This window comes from Silurus aristotelis (genome assembly GCF_946808225.1).
Source record: "Silurus aristotelis genome assembly, chromosome: 22".
Classification (NCBI taxonomy): domain Eukaryota; kingdom Metazoa; phylum Chordata; class Actinopteri; order Siluriformes; family Siluridae; genus Silurus; species Silurus aristotelis.
Genome location: NC_139595.1, coordinates 2,815,241 through 2,831,835, shown reverse-complemented (window position 1 = coordinate 2,831,835; position 16,595 = coordinate 2,815,241). Strand labels below are relative to the sequence as shown.

The 16,595-nt window shown below is 41.5% G+C and overlaps 1 protein-coding gene across 1 annotated transcript; it reads left to right on the top strand.

Moving 5' to 3' along the window:
- Positions 1-16,595, top strand: npc1 (Niemann-Pick disease, type C1). Its single transcript, XM_083524992.1, has 25 exons — positions 1-177; positions 4,247-4,375; positions 4,723-4,829; positions 4,983-5,146; positions 5,872-6,039; positions 6,162-6,411; positions 6,730-6,815; positions 7,379-7,746; positions 7,860-8,086; positions 8,339-8,439; positions 8,569-8,671; positions 8,964-9,153; positions 9,242-9,424; positions 9,947-10,061; positions 10,327-10,454; positions 11,230-11,364; positions 11,477-11,566; positions 11,677-11,867; positions 12,763-12,878; positions 13,135-13,264; positions 13,474-13,671; positions 14,239-14,470; positions 14,955-15,068; positions 15,221-15,383; positions 15,984-16,595. Exons 1-25 carry the CDS (start codon positions 106-108, stop codon positions 16,064-16,066), a joined length of 3,843 nt encoding a protein of 1,280 aa, XP_083381118.1. The 5' UTR covers positions 1-105; the 3' UTR covers positions 16,067-16,595.

Sequence of the window (16,595 nt, the reverse complement as noted above, 5' to 3'; positions counted from 1 at the left end):
GCATGCGCGGTGCGGAGTGCTTGCGTAGTGACAGATGATAACCCAGCGCGAGCGCAGCTCCTCATTCTCAGCCCCAGCCCGGTGTCGCGTAGGAGGGCAACAAACATGACTCCTTCAACCATAAGCTTCATTTTGGTGCTTTCAGGAGTTATTATTTTACTCTCGGAGACGCCAGGGGTGAGTTTTGTGTCTGGTTGATGTTTTATTTTGTTTTCGGAGTTAATATGGATAATACAGCGCAAGCTAAAACTTGTTGTCTGTCCGGCGCGAGCTCGGTTTATTAGCTAGCTATGTTTTTTCATGCTAAGTATTAATAATTATTTCTGAGGTTTCTAATAATGTATAGATAGCATCAATTAATTACATTTGGGACAGAAATTAACTGGTAACTAGAATTACCCGGTCTTAGCTACAATGTTAGCTTGTTTTTTTGCTATCTAATTTACATTAAATGTACAAAAACATCTTTTTTTAAATGTATTATTTTGTACAGATGTTTAGACGATTGTAAACAAAATATATGCTATAACCTCAGTCTTTTTTTTTTTTTTTTTTTTTTTGGAAAAGTTTTGGAAATTCCGGCCCGGATGGCGTGCTTGTGTTTGGATGGGCCTCCTGTCAATCAAGAGTTCAAGGGGCGGGGTTTCGGCGTTAACGTTAATTGAAATGTGGGCGTGGTTTTGACGCTCTTTAAACACTGGCTCGTGAAAAACAAGGGAAAGTGGTTTATACTTGTCACGTGTACTTTACAGAGCAGTGAAAATCTTGCTTCCAGCGATTTTAGGAAGCCGGGGTCAGAGAACAGTGTCAGCACTGAAGGTTTAAGGGCCTTGCACAGGGGCCCCAAAATTTCCAGCTTAGCAATACTGAGGTGTGAACTCCTGACCATCCAATCAGTAACCCAGAGCTTTAACTCCTGACCTACAAACCTTCTATTAGTATCAGGATTAAGTTTTAACAGATCATTGTGCATTCATGCTGTATGTGTGTATATATACATATTCTATAACTAAAGATGTGATATTTCTTCATCTTTCTTTTCCGAAAAGATTTCTTCTACACGAATTAGTCACCAAATTCGTCAGCACTGGGAGGAGAAACTTCCCTCGATGTGGGTGGTGAAGCCAACTCGGTATTTCACCAGTGGCTCAGCTCGTGAGTGTGACACTGTCACTGACACTTCGTTCCTATCTGGACTTGGTTTGAGTTTCTGCGTACAGCAGCACATTTTACACCCAAAACAGTTGAACTAGTATTTTATGGCTGATGCAAGCATGGTCATGTGTGAGAATCTTTTCTTTGTGTTGTGCAAAATCTCTCAAATCCTCTTCACCGTATTGACAAGCACGCATGTATTGATCTGGTTATGTAGAGCATCTATTATACAGTTCCTTATTTATGTTGTTTAGATCGCACCGGTTCGTTAATGGCGAAGTTTGTTTAGAGTGTTTGCACCCTCTGGAGTGTGTTAATCTGCTTTATTGTTTAGTGGTTAATAAAATAAGGACGCATCAGGATTTTCTCGCTCTCTGTCTGTCTCTCGCTCTCTCTGTGTGTGTCTCTCTCTCTCTCTCTCTGTGTGTCTCTCTCTCTCTCTCTGTGTGTCTCTCTCTCTCTCTCTCTCTCTGTGTGTGTCTCTCTCTCTGTGTGTGTCTCTCTCTCTGTGTGTGTCTCTCTCTCTGTGTGTGTCTCTCTCTCTGTGTGTGTCTTTCTCTCTCTCTCTCTCTCTCTCTGTGTCTCTCTCTCTCTCTCTGTGTCTCTCTCTCTCTGTGTGTGTCTCTCTCTCTCTGTGTGTGTCTCTCTCTCTCTGTGTGTGTGTCTCTCTCTCTCTCTCTCTCTCTCTCTCTCTCTCTCTCTCTCTCTCTCTCTCTCTCTCTCTGTGTGTGTCTCTCTCTCTCTCTCTCTCTCTCTCTCTCTCTCTGTGTGTGTGTGTCTCTCTCTCTGTGTGTGTGTGTGTGTCTCTCTCTCTCTCTCTCTCTGTGTGTCTCTCTCTCTCTCTCTCTCTCTCTCTCTCTCTCTCTCTCTCTCTCTCTCTCTCTCTCTCTCTCTCTGTGTGTGTGTCTTTATCTGTGTGTCTCTCTTTATCCCCCTGAAGTATCTCAGTGAGGCCATTAGGGAATATTTGCAATAGTTGTGTGGAACTAAAACTGTATGTTATGTTTGCTGTTGACTATAAGGCAACGCGTTAATATAGAACGCTGATTCAACTGAACACAGTAACCCGCATGTTCAACTGTTTGTACTCGCACCTGAACTTCCAGCCAATCAGAACTGAGCATTCAGACCGAGCACTTTATTCTTAATGTTATTCTGCATTTTGCACCGCTATGAATGAAGTAATCTCTCCAGACAAGTTGCAGAGGTCATCAGGAAGCACTGCCCATTTGGGTAAGATTCTCTCAATGACACATGATTCTCAACAGTTTGTGACCGGGGTCGAGTCGGTTCAATTGAAGAAGTGAGTCGACATCGGTTTTTGCAGCAGCTGGCAGCAATCTTTTGGTGTGGATGCCTCGGCACGTGTCAGAGTGTAGACCATGCAAAACCCGACACATTCAGATCCTCTTCTCTAACTTAGTCAGCTCCAGACCGAGAGCCTCAGGAGTGTCACTTCTGCTAATGTGTCTTTTCATATAAAAACACTCAAGGTAAAAAGGAAACCAGTGTGAGACATCTATGCTTTACAGCGTTGATCGTTCACGGTTTGTTTTTAGCACGTTAGTAAAATTTATTTTGGCATCTGCTTGTCGGTCGTTACTCTCCTGTTTGCTTCTGAGGCCAGGAACATCACATGATCATCAGCTATTACTTTATCAGGCCAGCTTTCTCTTTCAAAATTAGACTCACATGGTCAGATGATTTAAAGTCAGCGTGTGAAAATGGAAAAAATACTGGGTTTTTTTTTGTGAACACCGAGAGAGGAAATAAGTATGTAAATTTTTTTTGCTTATGCTGACCATAACATGCTTTTTGAATACCTCAGTCCACATTTATTCCCTATTTGCTGCAATAATAATCTCCACTCCTCTGGGAAGGTGTTCCACTAGATTTTGAAGCGTGCTTGTGGAGATCTGTGGGGACATGGGGAAACTTTTCGTTATTTTTTCAGCAAGATTCTGGCAGTCCTCTCACATTGATTTGGCAGCTTTCGAGGTGTTTCTTTGGTGTTTTAATGTTTTCTAATTCTTCATAACATTCAAGCAATAACTCTTAAACTGAAAACTGTGCACTCTTATTGGCTAATGTACCATTGACCAGCCACAGTGTTTCTCATTATGGTTTCTGGGATACGTGTGATTTTTGTAAATATAAACATGACGTTTGAGGCAATGCATGAATGCACAATAATTTTAGACATTTATGGAAAGTAGTAGTTGAGTGGTTTATTCTCTGGGTTACTGTTCGGAAGGCCGGAGGTTCAAACCCGGGCTATCAAAGCTGATGCTCTTGGGCCCTTGAGCAAGGCCCTTAATCCTCAGTGCTCAAGCAGTGCTGTATCATTGCAGATCATGCACTCTGATTCCAGCTACCAGAATTTCACTTTGCTGTAAAGTACATGTGACAAGTATACAAGCACCTTTCCTTCTTTCCGATGATTAAGATGATTACTACGATTCGGTGTAGGCATCTTGTCATTTGATCTCTGTAGTTGTAGCATGAAGAACAATCCTCAGGTCTGTTCCTGTGCAAAATGTGTGAGATGTTATGCACTGGAATAATTTATAAAATAACAAACACGATTGTCCCAATATTTATTTCCCCTTATTGTAAATTCCTGAAGTCAAAACTTCTACTTTATCTTTCGCAATTCTGTTTAGGGGATTTCATATTTTGGTAACACATGTCTAACTTGAACACAAGTTACATACACTTGTCCAGCCCATGCTAGATGAGTTTGGAAGATCTCCTGCTTTGACCTCGACTATACTGAACACCTTTTTACGATGATTTAGAACGCTGACTGCACCCTAGGTCTCCTCTCCTCACCTACATCTTTACCTGATGAAGAGTTTTCTCTTCTGCTGAGTGGAGGTTATCATCAAATGTGGACTAGAAGTAGAATGAGATGCTCAGAAAGCACATACTAATCTTATGGGGTCTACGATGCAAGATGAGAGATTTTATATATAAAGGGAAAAATGATGGACATATAACACTTTTTTTTTTCTTTGTTTGTTTCTATCTTTCTCCCCTTTTTATTTCCATCCATCCATCCATCCATCCATCCATCCATCCATCCATCCAGGCCAAGGCACAGCATTGTATCTGGTATGGAGAATGTGGCAACTCGACGATTCTACCAGATAAAAAGTACAACTGTAACTACACTGGACCTCCTAAACCTCTGCCTAAAGATGGACAAGACCTTTTACTGGTATTTAAGATCTTGTGTGTGTTTATTTTGTTTTGTTTTCTATTGTATGGATGTTAAACTATTTAGTTTTCTCACTTTATATGGAAACCAGCAGCAACTATTAAAATCTGTGCAGGTTTTTTTTCATTTTTTTTTTTTTTTTCATTTTTTTTTTTATATAAATAAATAAACCACAGCTCTGGTTAGGAAAAAAAATCATGCATATTACATATGCAAATAGCCATGAGGAAAAACAATAAGCTGTTATTTTCGGTTCCTCTGAATTTAATCAGCTGTTTGGCTGACAGTAAATTGAAAAGCTTCGGTGATTTGTGATTCTAAAGCCTTGTTTATATTCTTGCTTGCAGGAACTTTGCCCCGGTTTGGTCTACGGTAACCAGAGTGTCTGCTGCGACACCCAGCAACTGCGCACACTCAAGGGCAACATCCAGATACCTTTACAATACCTGTCCAGGTCAAAATGTCCTCTCATGACCCTATTTACCTGTGTCCATGTAAAAGAGACTTGACTGGCGATAATTTGTTTATGACCCTCTCATGACCTGTTTACGAGCTGTAGTAAGCGGTTTCTGCCGAGCACTAAAACGATTTGTTGTTGTGAATTCAGGTGTCCGGCATGTTTCTTTAACTTCATGACCCTGTTCTGCGAGCTGACCTGCAGCCCTCGGCAGAGCGAGTTCCTCAACGCAACCCAGTTTTCAGCCGACGCTGTGGACAACAGCACCAACGTAGTCGAACTCTCGTACTACATCAACCAGGAGTTCGCTAACTGTGAGCTGTTTTAAATACTTCAAATATCCGCATTGCATCACTTGTACATGATTGTTAGGGGGTGTAACCGTACGCACAATTCACAGTCCGGTACGTACCTCAGTTTTTAAGTCACGGTTCAGTATCAATTCGGTACAGTTAGGGGGAAAAATGCTAAACTTTAAAATAGCTTCTTTTTTTTCCCTTTAATTAATGCAGTTTATTATTATCATTTCTCAACATTTACAATTTGAAATAAAATCCCTGCTTGGTCAAATAATATATACAATTACATTATATATATATCATATAGAGCAAATCAAATTATTGCAGTACATATATTGATTAATTGATTGATTAACTGATTAATTAGTTCAAATTAAAAAATGAAAAAAATAAAATGAATTATTTGACAATTGTCAGACCCTATTTGGGAGAAGAGGAAGAAGCCACACTGCGTAAACTCTTGTTATTTTTTATTTTTTTATATATAAAAATACCCCTGGCATTGTTGTTTACATATTTAATAATAATAAAAAAAATTCGTTAAAAGTGCGGGGTGGAGAGTAAACGTACTTGTGGTCTGCCGCTCAAAACTTTCCTGAAGGGGAACTTCGATTTACGTCCTTCAGAACAATTGTTGAGCAAAAGTGCCTAAATATATTGTAATGACTTAATATTCTGAACACCATGAAGATAGTATAATAATTCCTATATGGATTAAGCTAATCATGCACTCTTTTCAGCAATGTACAACGCGTGCAAGGATGTAGAGGCTCCTTCCAGTAACGTGAAAGCTCTTAGTCTGCTGTGTGGCCGAGACGCCAGTGCCTGCACCCCCACCAATTGGATCGAGTACATGTTCGATACTAACAACGGCCAGGTTCCTTTTGCCATTGATCCCGTGTTCACAGGTGACACAGTTTAATTAAAATGATCATGGACATTTATGTGAATTTGATTTGCTTCCTGATTGGTCATAATAGTGAACAAGATATTTTATTCATTTTTATTTTTTTTATTGATTTGTTTCCAGGTGATCCTCCATCTGGAATGACCTTCATGAACAACCATACGTTTGGCTGCACCGAGTCTCTAGACGACGGCTCGGCACCGTGCTCGTGTCAGGACTGCAGTGCCGCCTGCGGGCCCTCGCCCGTCCCTCCGCCCATCCGTCCTCCGTGGACAATTTTGGGCTACGATGCCATGTACTTTATCATGTGTCTCTCGTACCTGGCCTTTCTCATCGTCTTCTGCAGCTTGCTGGCTTTGGCATGGTGCTTCAGGTGAGAAAGCAGATACCAGACGATCAGCTCACTGAGTCATAGTGATGGACATGAGCAGGATCTGATTGTTCTCAGTTCCTTGCTCACTTTAACAAAATGTAGAAACGATGCATGTGGAGTTCCTTCAGGAGTTGTTTTAGTATGTCAGAAATGCACTTCCTTATAGAACAATGTCTTATCAGACGAATCACGTTTCAGTCACAAGGGGAAAAAAAATCACCTGTCTACGAAACTTACTAAACAGGAACTTAATATGCATTTCTGGTAACAAATTACAAAATTTATGATTTTTTTTATTTTTTTTTCTCCTGTTTTTAGGAAAAGGGACATCACGTCGGAGTATGGCCCCATTCAAGATGCCAACGAGCCTCTTTCATTGAACAAGGACTCTGATAGATCATCCAGTAAGTACCAACTGATGTCACTGAGCAGAACTTAATCGATGATGTAGGTTTAGAGACAGTGGTTTCGAGGTAGGTGGAGCTGGAGGTAGCAGAGATGAAGATGATGAGGTTTTTGTTGGGAGTGATGACGATGGACAGAATTAGAAACAAGTTTATTAGAGGGACTGCACATGTAGGATGTTTTGAAGACAAGGTGAGGGAAATGGTGTATATCGGTAAAAGAATGATTGAGCCGCAAGGAAGAAGGGAAAAGAGGAAGCCCAAAGAATAGGTTTATGGATGTGGTGAGGGAAAGCATGCAGGTGATTGGTTTTGAAAGAGGCAGATGTAGAAGACGCAGTGATCTGGAGACAGATGGTCCACTGTAGGGACCCCTAACTGGAGCAGATAATTAATTAATTTTTTAATTATATATATATATAAAAAATACATTATGATCAAATTTACATAATTTCAGTTTATTCCAAAAAAGTTTCTTAGATCTCTAGCTGTCATATCAGTATAGAAATCCAAACGTACCCTTTTTTTTTTTTTTTTTTTTCTTCTTCTTCTTCTTATTCCAGGTGGCGTGACGTGTTGCGAGTCTCTTGGTGAGCGCTTTGAGAATCTCCTCCGCCGTATCTTCAGCTGCTGGGGCTCGTTCTGTGTGCGCCGCCCCCTGCTGGTGATCTTCTCAACCATCGTTCTGGTGGTGATCTGCTGCTTGGGTTTAAGGTACATGCGCATCACCACCGACCCGGTGGACCTGTGGTCGGCGCCAGACAGCCGTGCCAGGCAGGAGAAGCAGTACTTCGACGAGCACTTCGGCCCCTTTTTCCGCACAGAGCAGCTCATCATCACCACTCCATGGACTAACTGGTTCACGTTCGAGTCCACCACCGGCGGTGATATCCCCTTTGCGCCCATCTTGAACATTTCTTTGCTACATCAGGTCAGGGAATCTATTTTTTTGTTTTTTTGTTTTTTGTTTTTTGTTTTGCTGTAGAATGCCGGAAAGTTATTTGAGATCCATCACCATGCTTAACTTTATCTTCTCTTACCAAGATTCTGGATCTCCAGACTGATATTGAACACCTGGAGGCAGACTTTAATGGAGAGAAAGTTACCTTGAAGGACATCTGCATATCTCCTTTGGCTCCTTACAACAACAACTGCACCATCTTGAGTGTGCTTAATTACTTCCAGAACAGCCATGAAGTTTTGGACCACATCATGAGTGATCAGTTTTACGTGTACTTTGATTATCATACGCACTTCCTGTACTGTGTAAGGTACGTGCTCTTTATTGTTTTTATTGCATTTTAATCTGTTGATTAGATACATTACACTTTGGCCAAAAATATTGGGACACCTGACTAATACCCCTGTGGCAAGTAATGGCACACCCCTCCCCCCCCTTTTTTTTGTTTTTCATATTAAGGATAGTGTACAGAGTGATAACATATTCTATCTATTTCTATGAATGAGTGAATGAATGCAGGTTTTTATTTCCTTCTTCGATTAATTTCTTCAACACGTTTTAGTTCCCCAGTAGCCCTGGATGATACGGGACATTTCCACGATCCCTGCATGGGCACCTTTGGCGGTCCTGTCTTCCCCTGGCTCATACTCGGAGGCTACGAAGGTCAGGAACTGTTTTTGTCTTTTTCCCGTTATCTTTCTCTCTATCTCTTATCTTTCAGCCGCGATGATTTCATGAGTAAAAGAGTACGTGTACCCAAATGCGTTTTCTGATCACGTTTTCCCTGTTTAGGAACGACGTACAATAACGCCACCGCTCTAGTGATCACCTTCCCAGTCAATAACTACCTGAACGACACGGAAAAGCTGGGCAGAGCTCTGGCTTGGGAGAAAGAGTGAGTATTTTTGAAAGTATATTCTGTGTATTTTAAAAAATCCAACAAAATGTTTGATGAAGATTAAAGATGCAAGAGATTTCCATTCTTACTTTGTATAAATAACCCAGAAGATACAATCCGAACCTTTTTTGAGGATTTGAAGATGTTTTGAAGAGTTGTTCATGCTCTTGGAACCATTCTGTAATTTCAGCTTTATGGTTGCTACCAAAAACCACTAACAGAAACAAAACCCCACTGAACTACTGCAGTCCTTACTTTAACCTGCATGTTCCTCTTATGTTTTCCCCAGGTTTGTCAGATTTTTGAAAAACTACAGCAACCCCAACCTCATCATCTCCTTCAACTCGGAGCGCAGCATCGAGGATGAGATCAACCGAGAGAGCAACAGTGACATCGCTACCGTACTGATCAGCTACGCCACCATGTTCATCTACATCTCCCTGGCCCTGGGACACATCAGGAGCTTCAGTCGCCTGCTGGTGAGTTCGAGTTTATTTAGCAGGATTAACTGATTGTTACAAGACGAGTGTCGTCCTGCAAATCATGTGGGTTTTTTTTTTTTTTCAGGTGGACTCTAAGATCTCTCTGGGTATAGCGGGCATCCTGATCGTCCTGAGCTCCGTAGCGTGCTCTCTGGGAATCTTCAGCTACTTCGGCGTTCCTCTCACCCTCATCGTCATCGAAGTCATCCCCTTCCTTGTGCTGGCAGTAGGTGTGGACAACATCTTCATCATGGTGCAGACCTTCCAGGTCAGTGGGCCGTGTAGACAAGTAGGAGATGACTTCTAGGTTGCTGTTTACCTTGAATGATAGCTGTTGAAATTTCTCTGCTTTTTTCAGCTGTTATTGTTTTTTTTATGGAACTGCAGCTGCAGAACCTGTGGGTTTTGTCTTCAGTGATAATCTATGCAGCTGCTGTATTTTGTGTCGGTTGTGTGAATATTTTAGACTTTAAAGGGAAGTTACATTCCTCGATCATCACAAGTCTAAAATTTCAGCAAAAGTTCATATCGGTGATGATCGTATGATGGTGTGTGGGGACTTTAAAAAAAGGATGTTGCTTATGAAATTTCTCGGTTTGGTTAGGGTTCGCTTGCTTTCGGTGTCTATTTGCACGAACGCAAAATTTGCAATCGTGCGATCATAAGAGGTTATTTATTGTTATTATATTTTATGTCAACATAATACATTTTTGTATTTGCTGTATTGACGTCAAAGCGAAGTCTCCGTGCCGACTGACTGTGTTTGGTCCCTTCCTCTTTTTGTAAACAGAGGGATGAGCGGATGGAGCACGAAGAGCTGCATCAGCAGATTGGCCGTATCCTGGGAGATGTCGCCCCAAGCATGTTCCTGTCCTCTCTCTCGGAGACCGTGGCATTTTTCTTAGGTGAGGACCACGTTTCAAACCCTGGCTTATGCTAAATATCGGCGGGATTTCTGCAGACACACTGGGTCGAGTCCTTCGTATGTTAAATGTCCCACGTACGGCTTTAAACACCGTTTATTTACTTTGCAACACAAGTGCTGTATTTTGTAGAAAATGGGACGTATTCTACGGTTGTAACGACTTCATGGTCAGGATTATACAATTATTATAAAATAGTTCTGTTTTTTTTTTCTGTGTAATGTGTATAATGTTTTTCTTTCTACAGGAGCTTTGTCCCACATGCCGGCCGTACGAACATTCTCGCTCTTTGCTGCATTGGCTGTGTTTATTGACTTCCTCTTGCAGATCAGCTGTTTTGTCTCCCTGCTTGGTTTGGACATCAAGAGGCAAGAGGTAAGAGTGACCTAGACACACTGTTATCATAGATCACATAGATCCTAGAAATAAAATTTTCTATAATCAATAAGATTCTTTATATTATTATAGTAGTAAATGCTATTCTTCAAAAAAAAAAAAAAAAAAAATCTATGTTCGTTGGGTTAGTAGTGATGGTGCTGCAGTAAACACTGAAAGTTGTTCGAGTTATTTGAGTATAATGTACTTAAAGTCTGATCTCATCTGTTTGAGCCTAATTGGATTTGTCTGCTAGTTGCAACATCGCCAAGCCTGACCCTCCTTATCGGTGTGCTGCATGTTGTGTGATTGTTCGATGGAGCGATGTTTTAACGTTTAGCGTTATCTCTGGGACTTTGATCACAGCATTCAGGGCTTGAATTCGGGAGTTTTGGTGTCTTTGATCATAGTTTTCACAATGGTGATTGTCTCAAAGCATCTGGTTCTGTCTTTCTATATATATAATGTATGTGTATACAACAATCAGGCATAGCATTATGACCACCTGCCTAATATTGTCGGTCCCCCCAAAAAAAGTCCTGATCTTTCACACATTAACAGCATGAACTTGTTCAGCAATTTATACCCAGTCGTCTAGACCCAGTATCCACCCAGTAACAGGTGCCACGATGAAGAGATCAGTGTCATTCACTTCACCGCTTATAGTTGTGTGTGTGTGTGTGTGTGTGTGTGTGTGTGTGTGTGTGTGTGTATATCCCCTACTGCCTACTTCACATTTTAATTTTATAAAAAATTTATTATTATTATCTTTTAGAGGAATCGACTGGACATCCTGTGCTGCATCAAGCTGTCCAATCAGGAGGAAGAGAATAGTGATGGTGTCCTCTATCGCTTCTTCAAGAAAGTCTATGCTCCCTTCATATTGATGGACTGGGTGCGCCCTCTGGTGGTAAGTATAACGTGGTACATCAACCCATCCTAGCTTTTTCAAGATTTAAAATGATTTATTTTAATATCAAAGGTGAATAATATCAGTAATGTTGTGCTTTATATTTTCTCAGGTTGCCGTGTTTGTGGGAATGCTCTCGTTCAGTATAGCGGTCACCGACAAAGTGGAAATCGGACTCGACCAGCGGCTGTCCATGCCTGACGTGAGTCTTACGTTCTTGTCATTAACTCCTCGACCTCAGAGGAAACATATTAGCGCTATTTGCTGTTCCCGTGCATGCATTTGAGAGAATTTTGCTGGCTTGTTGTACAGGACTCGTTCGTGTTGTACTATTTCGGGAACCTGACTGAATACCTGCATACGGGTCCTCCGGTCTACTTCGTGGTCAAGGAGGGTCACGATTACCGCACAATGGTGGGACAGAACCAAGTGTGTGGCGGCGTGGGCTGCAACAACGACTCGCTCGTCCAACAAATCTACACTGCATCACTCATGAGTGACTAGTAAGTGACCTTCTCACGAATGCCTAATCATCTGGACAAAATGAGTAATAGGTGACTTTTAAACAGTAGTTTTTTGTTGGGAGTTTTTTTTCCCCAAGTTAAAAATAGTGGATCGATGATGTTTAAATGACACCTACATTCCTAAAACAATGTGGTTAATGTATAAACAAATGCCTCACACAACACACCAGGCTTTTTTTTTTTTGAGACTTGAATCGTACACATCAGTTACACTTCCACTAACGTTTCACTCCGGTCCAGTGTTTTTTTTGTTTTTTGTTTTTTTTTTGTACAATCTTTTTTTTAACATCAAAAACGATTGCTGTGCAGCTCAAGGCCACAGAAGATCTATCTGAATAGCAATGCTTCCTGAAGTAGAAGAGAAGCCTACGTTTCGTTTCCTCTTTATCAAGTCATGTTTTTATTTAGCCATGTTAAAACTACAGCTGACTACAGCCTCGGCTGAACCCTTCCCCCATTTTTGAGTTACTCATCTCTCCGATTTCTTCAGAAAAGTGAAGCAAGCTGGTATGAAGAACCGGTGACTGTATATGTACTGTATATAATTGGAACAAAAAATTCACATTTCTGATCAATTTCAGTACAATATTCATGCATTAATATTCTCCCTCGATATGCTGAATGCTTGATGCTTTTTCAGAGAAATTCTTGAAGCCGTACATAAATCGAGTTTTCGCAGCACAGATGGTGTTTCTGAGAAGGATTGACTGGCCAGTGTTTTTGTTTTTTGTTTTTTTTTTGGACTGCGTTTAAAGTGTGAGGCCACTTGATATGTTCGTGAGGGGAACTCAGATTTGAACTATGTTCCACACGTAAAACAGGGATTGTTGTAAATGCGGCAGAAATTGAATGAGAATCTTCCTTTACGTAACAGCTCGAAGATAAGCACGACCCCGTCCTCGTGGTTAGACGACTACTTCGACTGGGTGAAGCCGCAGTCTACCTGCTGCCGATTCTACAATTCTACCGGAGCCTTTTGCAACGCTTCAGGTAAACGATTAGCCACAGAATCAACACACCTCAAGGACGTAGCTGGTGGAAGTCATTAGTGAAAAGCTGAACCCATGTGGTTAAGGGATAGTGCTCTTATATTTCATTTACGTATTAGGACTTTTTTGCCAGTACACATTTAAAGAGGAAATTATGGCTTCTTTGCCCTTCTGAAAACTAGCATGCACGTTAGGACATGTTGAATGTTTACTGAAGTGTGTGGGTGTGTGTGTGTGTGTGTGGGTGTGTGTGGCAGTGGTGGATCCTTCCTGTGTGCACTGCAGGCCTTCAACTCCCAGTGGCAAACTGAGACCTAACGGCACTGACTTCATGAGGTTCCTGCCGATGTTCCTGTCTGATAACCCCAACATCAAGTGTGGGAAAGGGTCAGTAAAACATTAGTAAAAAAGGGGGAATGGGTACCTCAGTAATGTTGGACTTTTGATCAGAAGGGTTTGAGTTCAAATCCCACCACCATTTGATCGTCCAAAAGTCGCTCATCTGTTCTGGTTGTTAGCACTGTGATCACGTTTGAAGACCTTTTCGAGATGAGCATTAATATCCCTTTGCTTGACCACACCCCCCCTCCCCCTAGTGGCCATGCTGCATACAGCACTGCAGTGGTGCTGAAGGACGACACTAGCGTGGGCGCCACCCATTTCATGAGCTACCACACGATCCTGAAGACTTCTGCAGACAACATCGACGCCATGAAGATGGCCCGAGAGCTGGCCAAAAACATCTCGCTCTCCATGGGCTCGGAGAATCAGACGTACAATGTCTTTCCATACAGGTGAGTTATGAAAGGCAAGCGTAAACGTTATTAAAGGTGCAATGGTAATATGTGAGTGGTATTTCCCGAAAACTTGGAGGCACACAATAGTACAGGACGTCTCAGGATGCAGTAGCATGAAATTTTCACTTCAGCTAGGACTAACAAACCTGTTTCAGCATGACGATGCCCCAGTGCACAAAGCCAGCTTCATGAACATACACGCATTATATGGGTTGGAAGTGTGTGTGGAAGATCTTGAGTGGCCTGCTATAGATGGGATTTTTACTAACACCCTTGTGGTTGAATCTCCACAAGCACACCCTTCCCTGATGTTTCAAGGTTTATTATTGAGGCTGGTTGAATCCTTGAAGTTGGGTAAAACTCAAATTTTATCAGTATTTCATTCAAATGAAATGCAAAAAAAAAAAAAAGATCTTCCCCAATGACCTGGTTGTGCTTCAAATCATTAAATAGTTTAGTATCGAACGCACATTCACCAATAAATTAATATATAAAAAATGTAACCGTACACTTGTTTATTTTATTGAAAACTAACGAAAACTTGTCCTTTTTTTTTCCCTCCAGTGTGTTCTATGTGTTCTACGAGCAGTACCTTACCATCGCCCACGACACGGCTCGGAACTTGGGCGTGTCCCTGGGGGCCATCTTTATAGTCAGCACAGTGCTCCTGGGCTTTGAGCTGTGTTCGGCCATTCTCGTCTCCCTCACCATCGCCATGATCCTGGTCAACATGTTCGGTGTGATGTGGCTGTGGGGCATCAGCCTTAATGCCGTGTCGCTGGTTAACCTAGTCATGGTGAGCATGTGTAAATAAACGAATGGGGATGACCGTACTTTACATTGTAGGGTTGAGGATCATCAGTACAGTTCGTTTAATATTCAGATTATTGTAATTTTATAAACATATTCATATAATCACATAATTCATTGACCTTAACACCACTTGGATGTTTCATTTTAATGATGTGGACGGTTCTGAATTTACATATTTTTTAATATTTAAATTAGGCACTTTCTCAGTTTTAGGTTGTTCTTTCGTCATTAGAAGCCACCATAATTCCCAGCTGTCGTAGATCAGTATTGGATAGGTGTACGTTGTTTTTTTTTGTTTTTTAATCCAAGAGAAGAAACATCAGAAATATAATATTTTTCTATGTACATGTAGGAAGTTTATCTTTCTTTATACATTGCATATTTTGTCCATTTTTACCAGATCATATTTCCTTATTTAATAGTACATTATTTACATATAGTTAAACTTTGCTCTGTGTGTTATTTAGAGCTGTGGTATATCGGTGGAGTTCTGCAGCCATATCGTGAGAGCGTTCTCCATCAGTACTAAGGCCACACGGGTGGAGAGAGCTGAGGAGGCCCTGGCGCACATGGGCAGCTCTGTGAGGACCTTTTCTTTCTCTACCTATTTTAACTTCGTCTTCTTTGTGGCTCTTCTATAACCAACTCGGGCGTACTTGTATTGCTTGTACATGTATGTATTTATTCGTCGATTATTATGAAACGCATGACTTAAGCGCCATCTTGTCCGTAGGTGTTCAGCGGCATCACGCTAACGAAATTTGGCGGGATCATCGTCCTGGCTTTCTCCAAATCGCAGATCTTCCAAGTCTTCTACTTCCGCATGTATTTAGCCATTGTGCTGCTGGGAGCAGCTCACGGCCTCATTTTCCTCCCGGTGCTTCTGAGTTACGCAGGTATGAAACCTACAGCTGTTTATTCCAGTGAGCTGTAGTGAAGGAGCAATTGTTCAAAGCTGATGTTATGACCAGAGCGATCGCTAATTATTATTGTACACCAATCAGGCATAACATGGACATTTACTTTACCTGCTCATAATGTTATAATACACTGATTCTCCCATCGTGGCACCTGTTAGTGGGTGGGATTTATTTATTAGGCAGCATGTGAACATTCTGTCCTCAAAGTTGAGGTGTCGGAGGCAGAAAAAATTGTTTGACGAGAACCAAATTGTGACGTCTAGACGTCTGGGTGAGAGCATCTCCAAAACTGCAGCTCTTGTGGGATGTTCCTGGTCTGCAGTGGCGAATCGGCGACAGAGGCTGGTCCGTGTCGTCCGATCCAACAGACGAGCTCCTGCTCAAATTGTTTAAGTTCATGCTCGAAGATCAGGACTGTTTTGGCAGCATAAGGGGGACCAACACAATATTAGGCGGGTGGTCATAATGTTATGTCTGATCGGTGTGTATTTCCCTTTGATGAAGACCTTAAGCCCTGTGATGTAAATCAGACAGACACCCGGATTATATTTTAATCTCTAATGATCTCGTCCGCAGGTCCGTCTGTTAATAAAGCAAAAGTCTTGGCAGCACGCAGCCGGTTCTCCGGGACAGAGCGCGAATACCTGCTCGCCAACTGACGGCAACAAGGAAACTGAAACATCGATCCACAAGGGACTCTGTGGGTACAGCAGTCCCCATAAAAACACACTAACAAACGCACACACACTCACACCTCGACTATAAGACTCTAACTCAGGACTTCTGATTGGGAGGACGCACACACAAAATCCAGTGTGATTATGGGGGAAAACGGTTCAACTGTGGGATTTCGCTTCGGCAAAGCAACGGACGAAACCGGGGGCTGTGACTGAAACTGTGTTCAAGCTACTTTCTAGAACAGAATTACACAAACATGCAATATTAACTATAATAACATGCAACCCGGACGTGTTCCTGATCTCTGGGGTTATTTATTTTGCCAAATGTTTTTTCCTTCTGATGCTTTAAATCATGTCGCCTGTTGAAGAAAAAAAAAAAGTAAAATACAGCACCAATGGGTAATTGGGTTCATTCATCCGATTGTATTTGATTCACATGGGTGGTTTTTTCTTTTTTGCAATTGCTGAAAAATCAGTAAATGGTACAAAATAACTGCTTAAAAAAAAA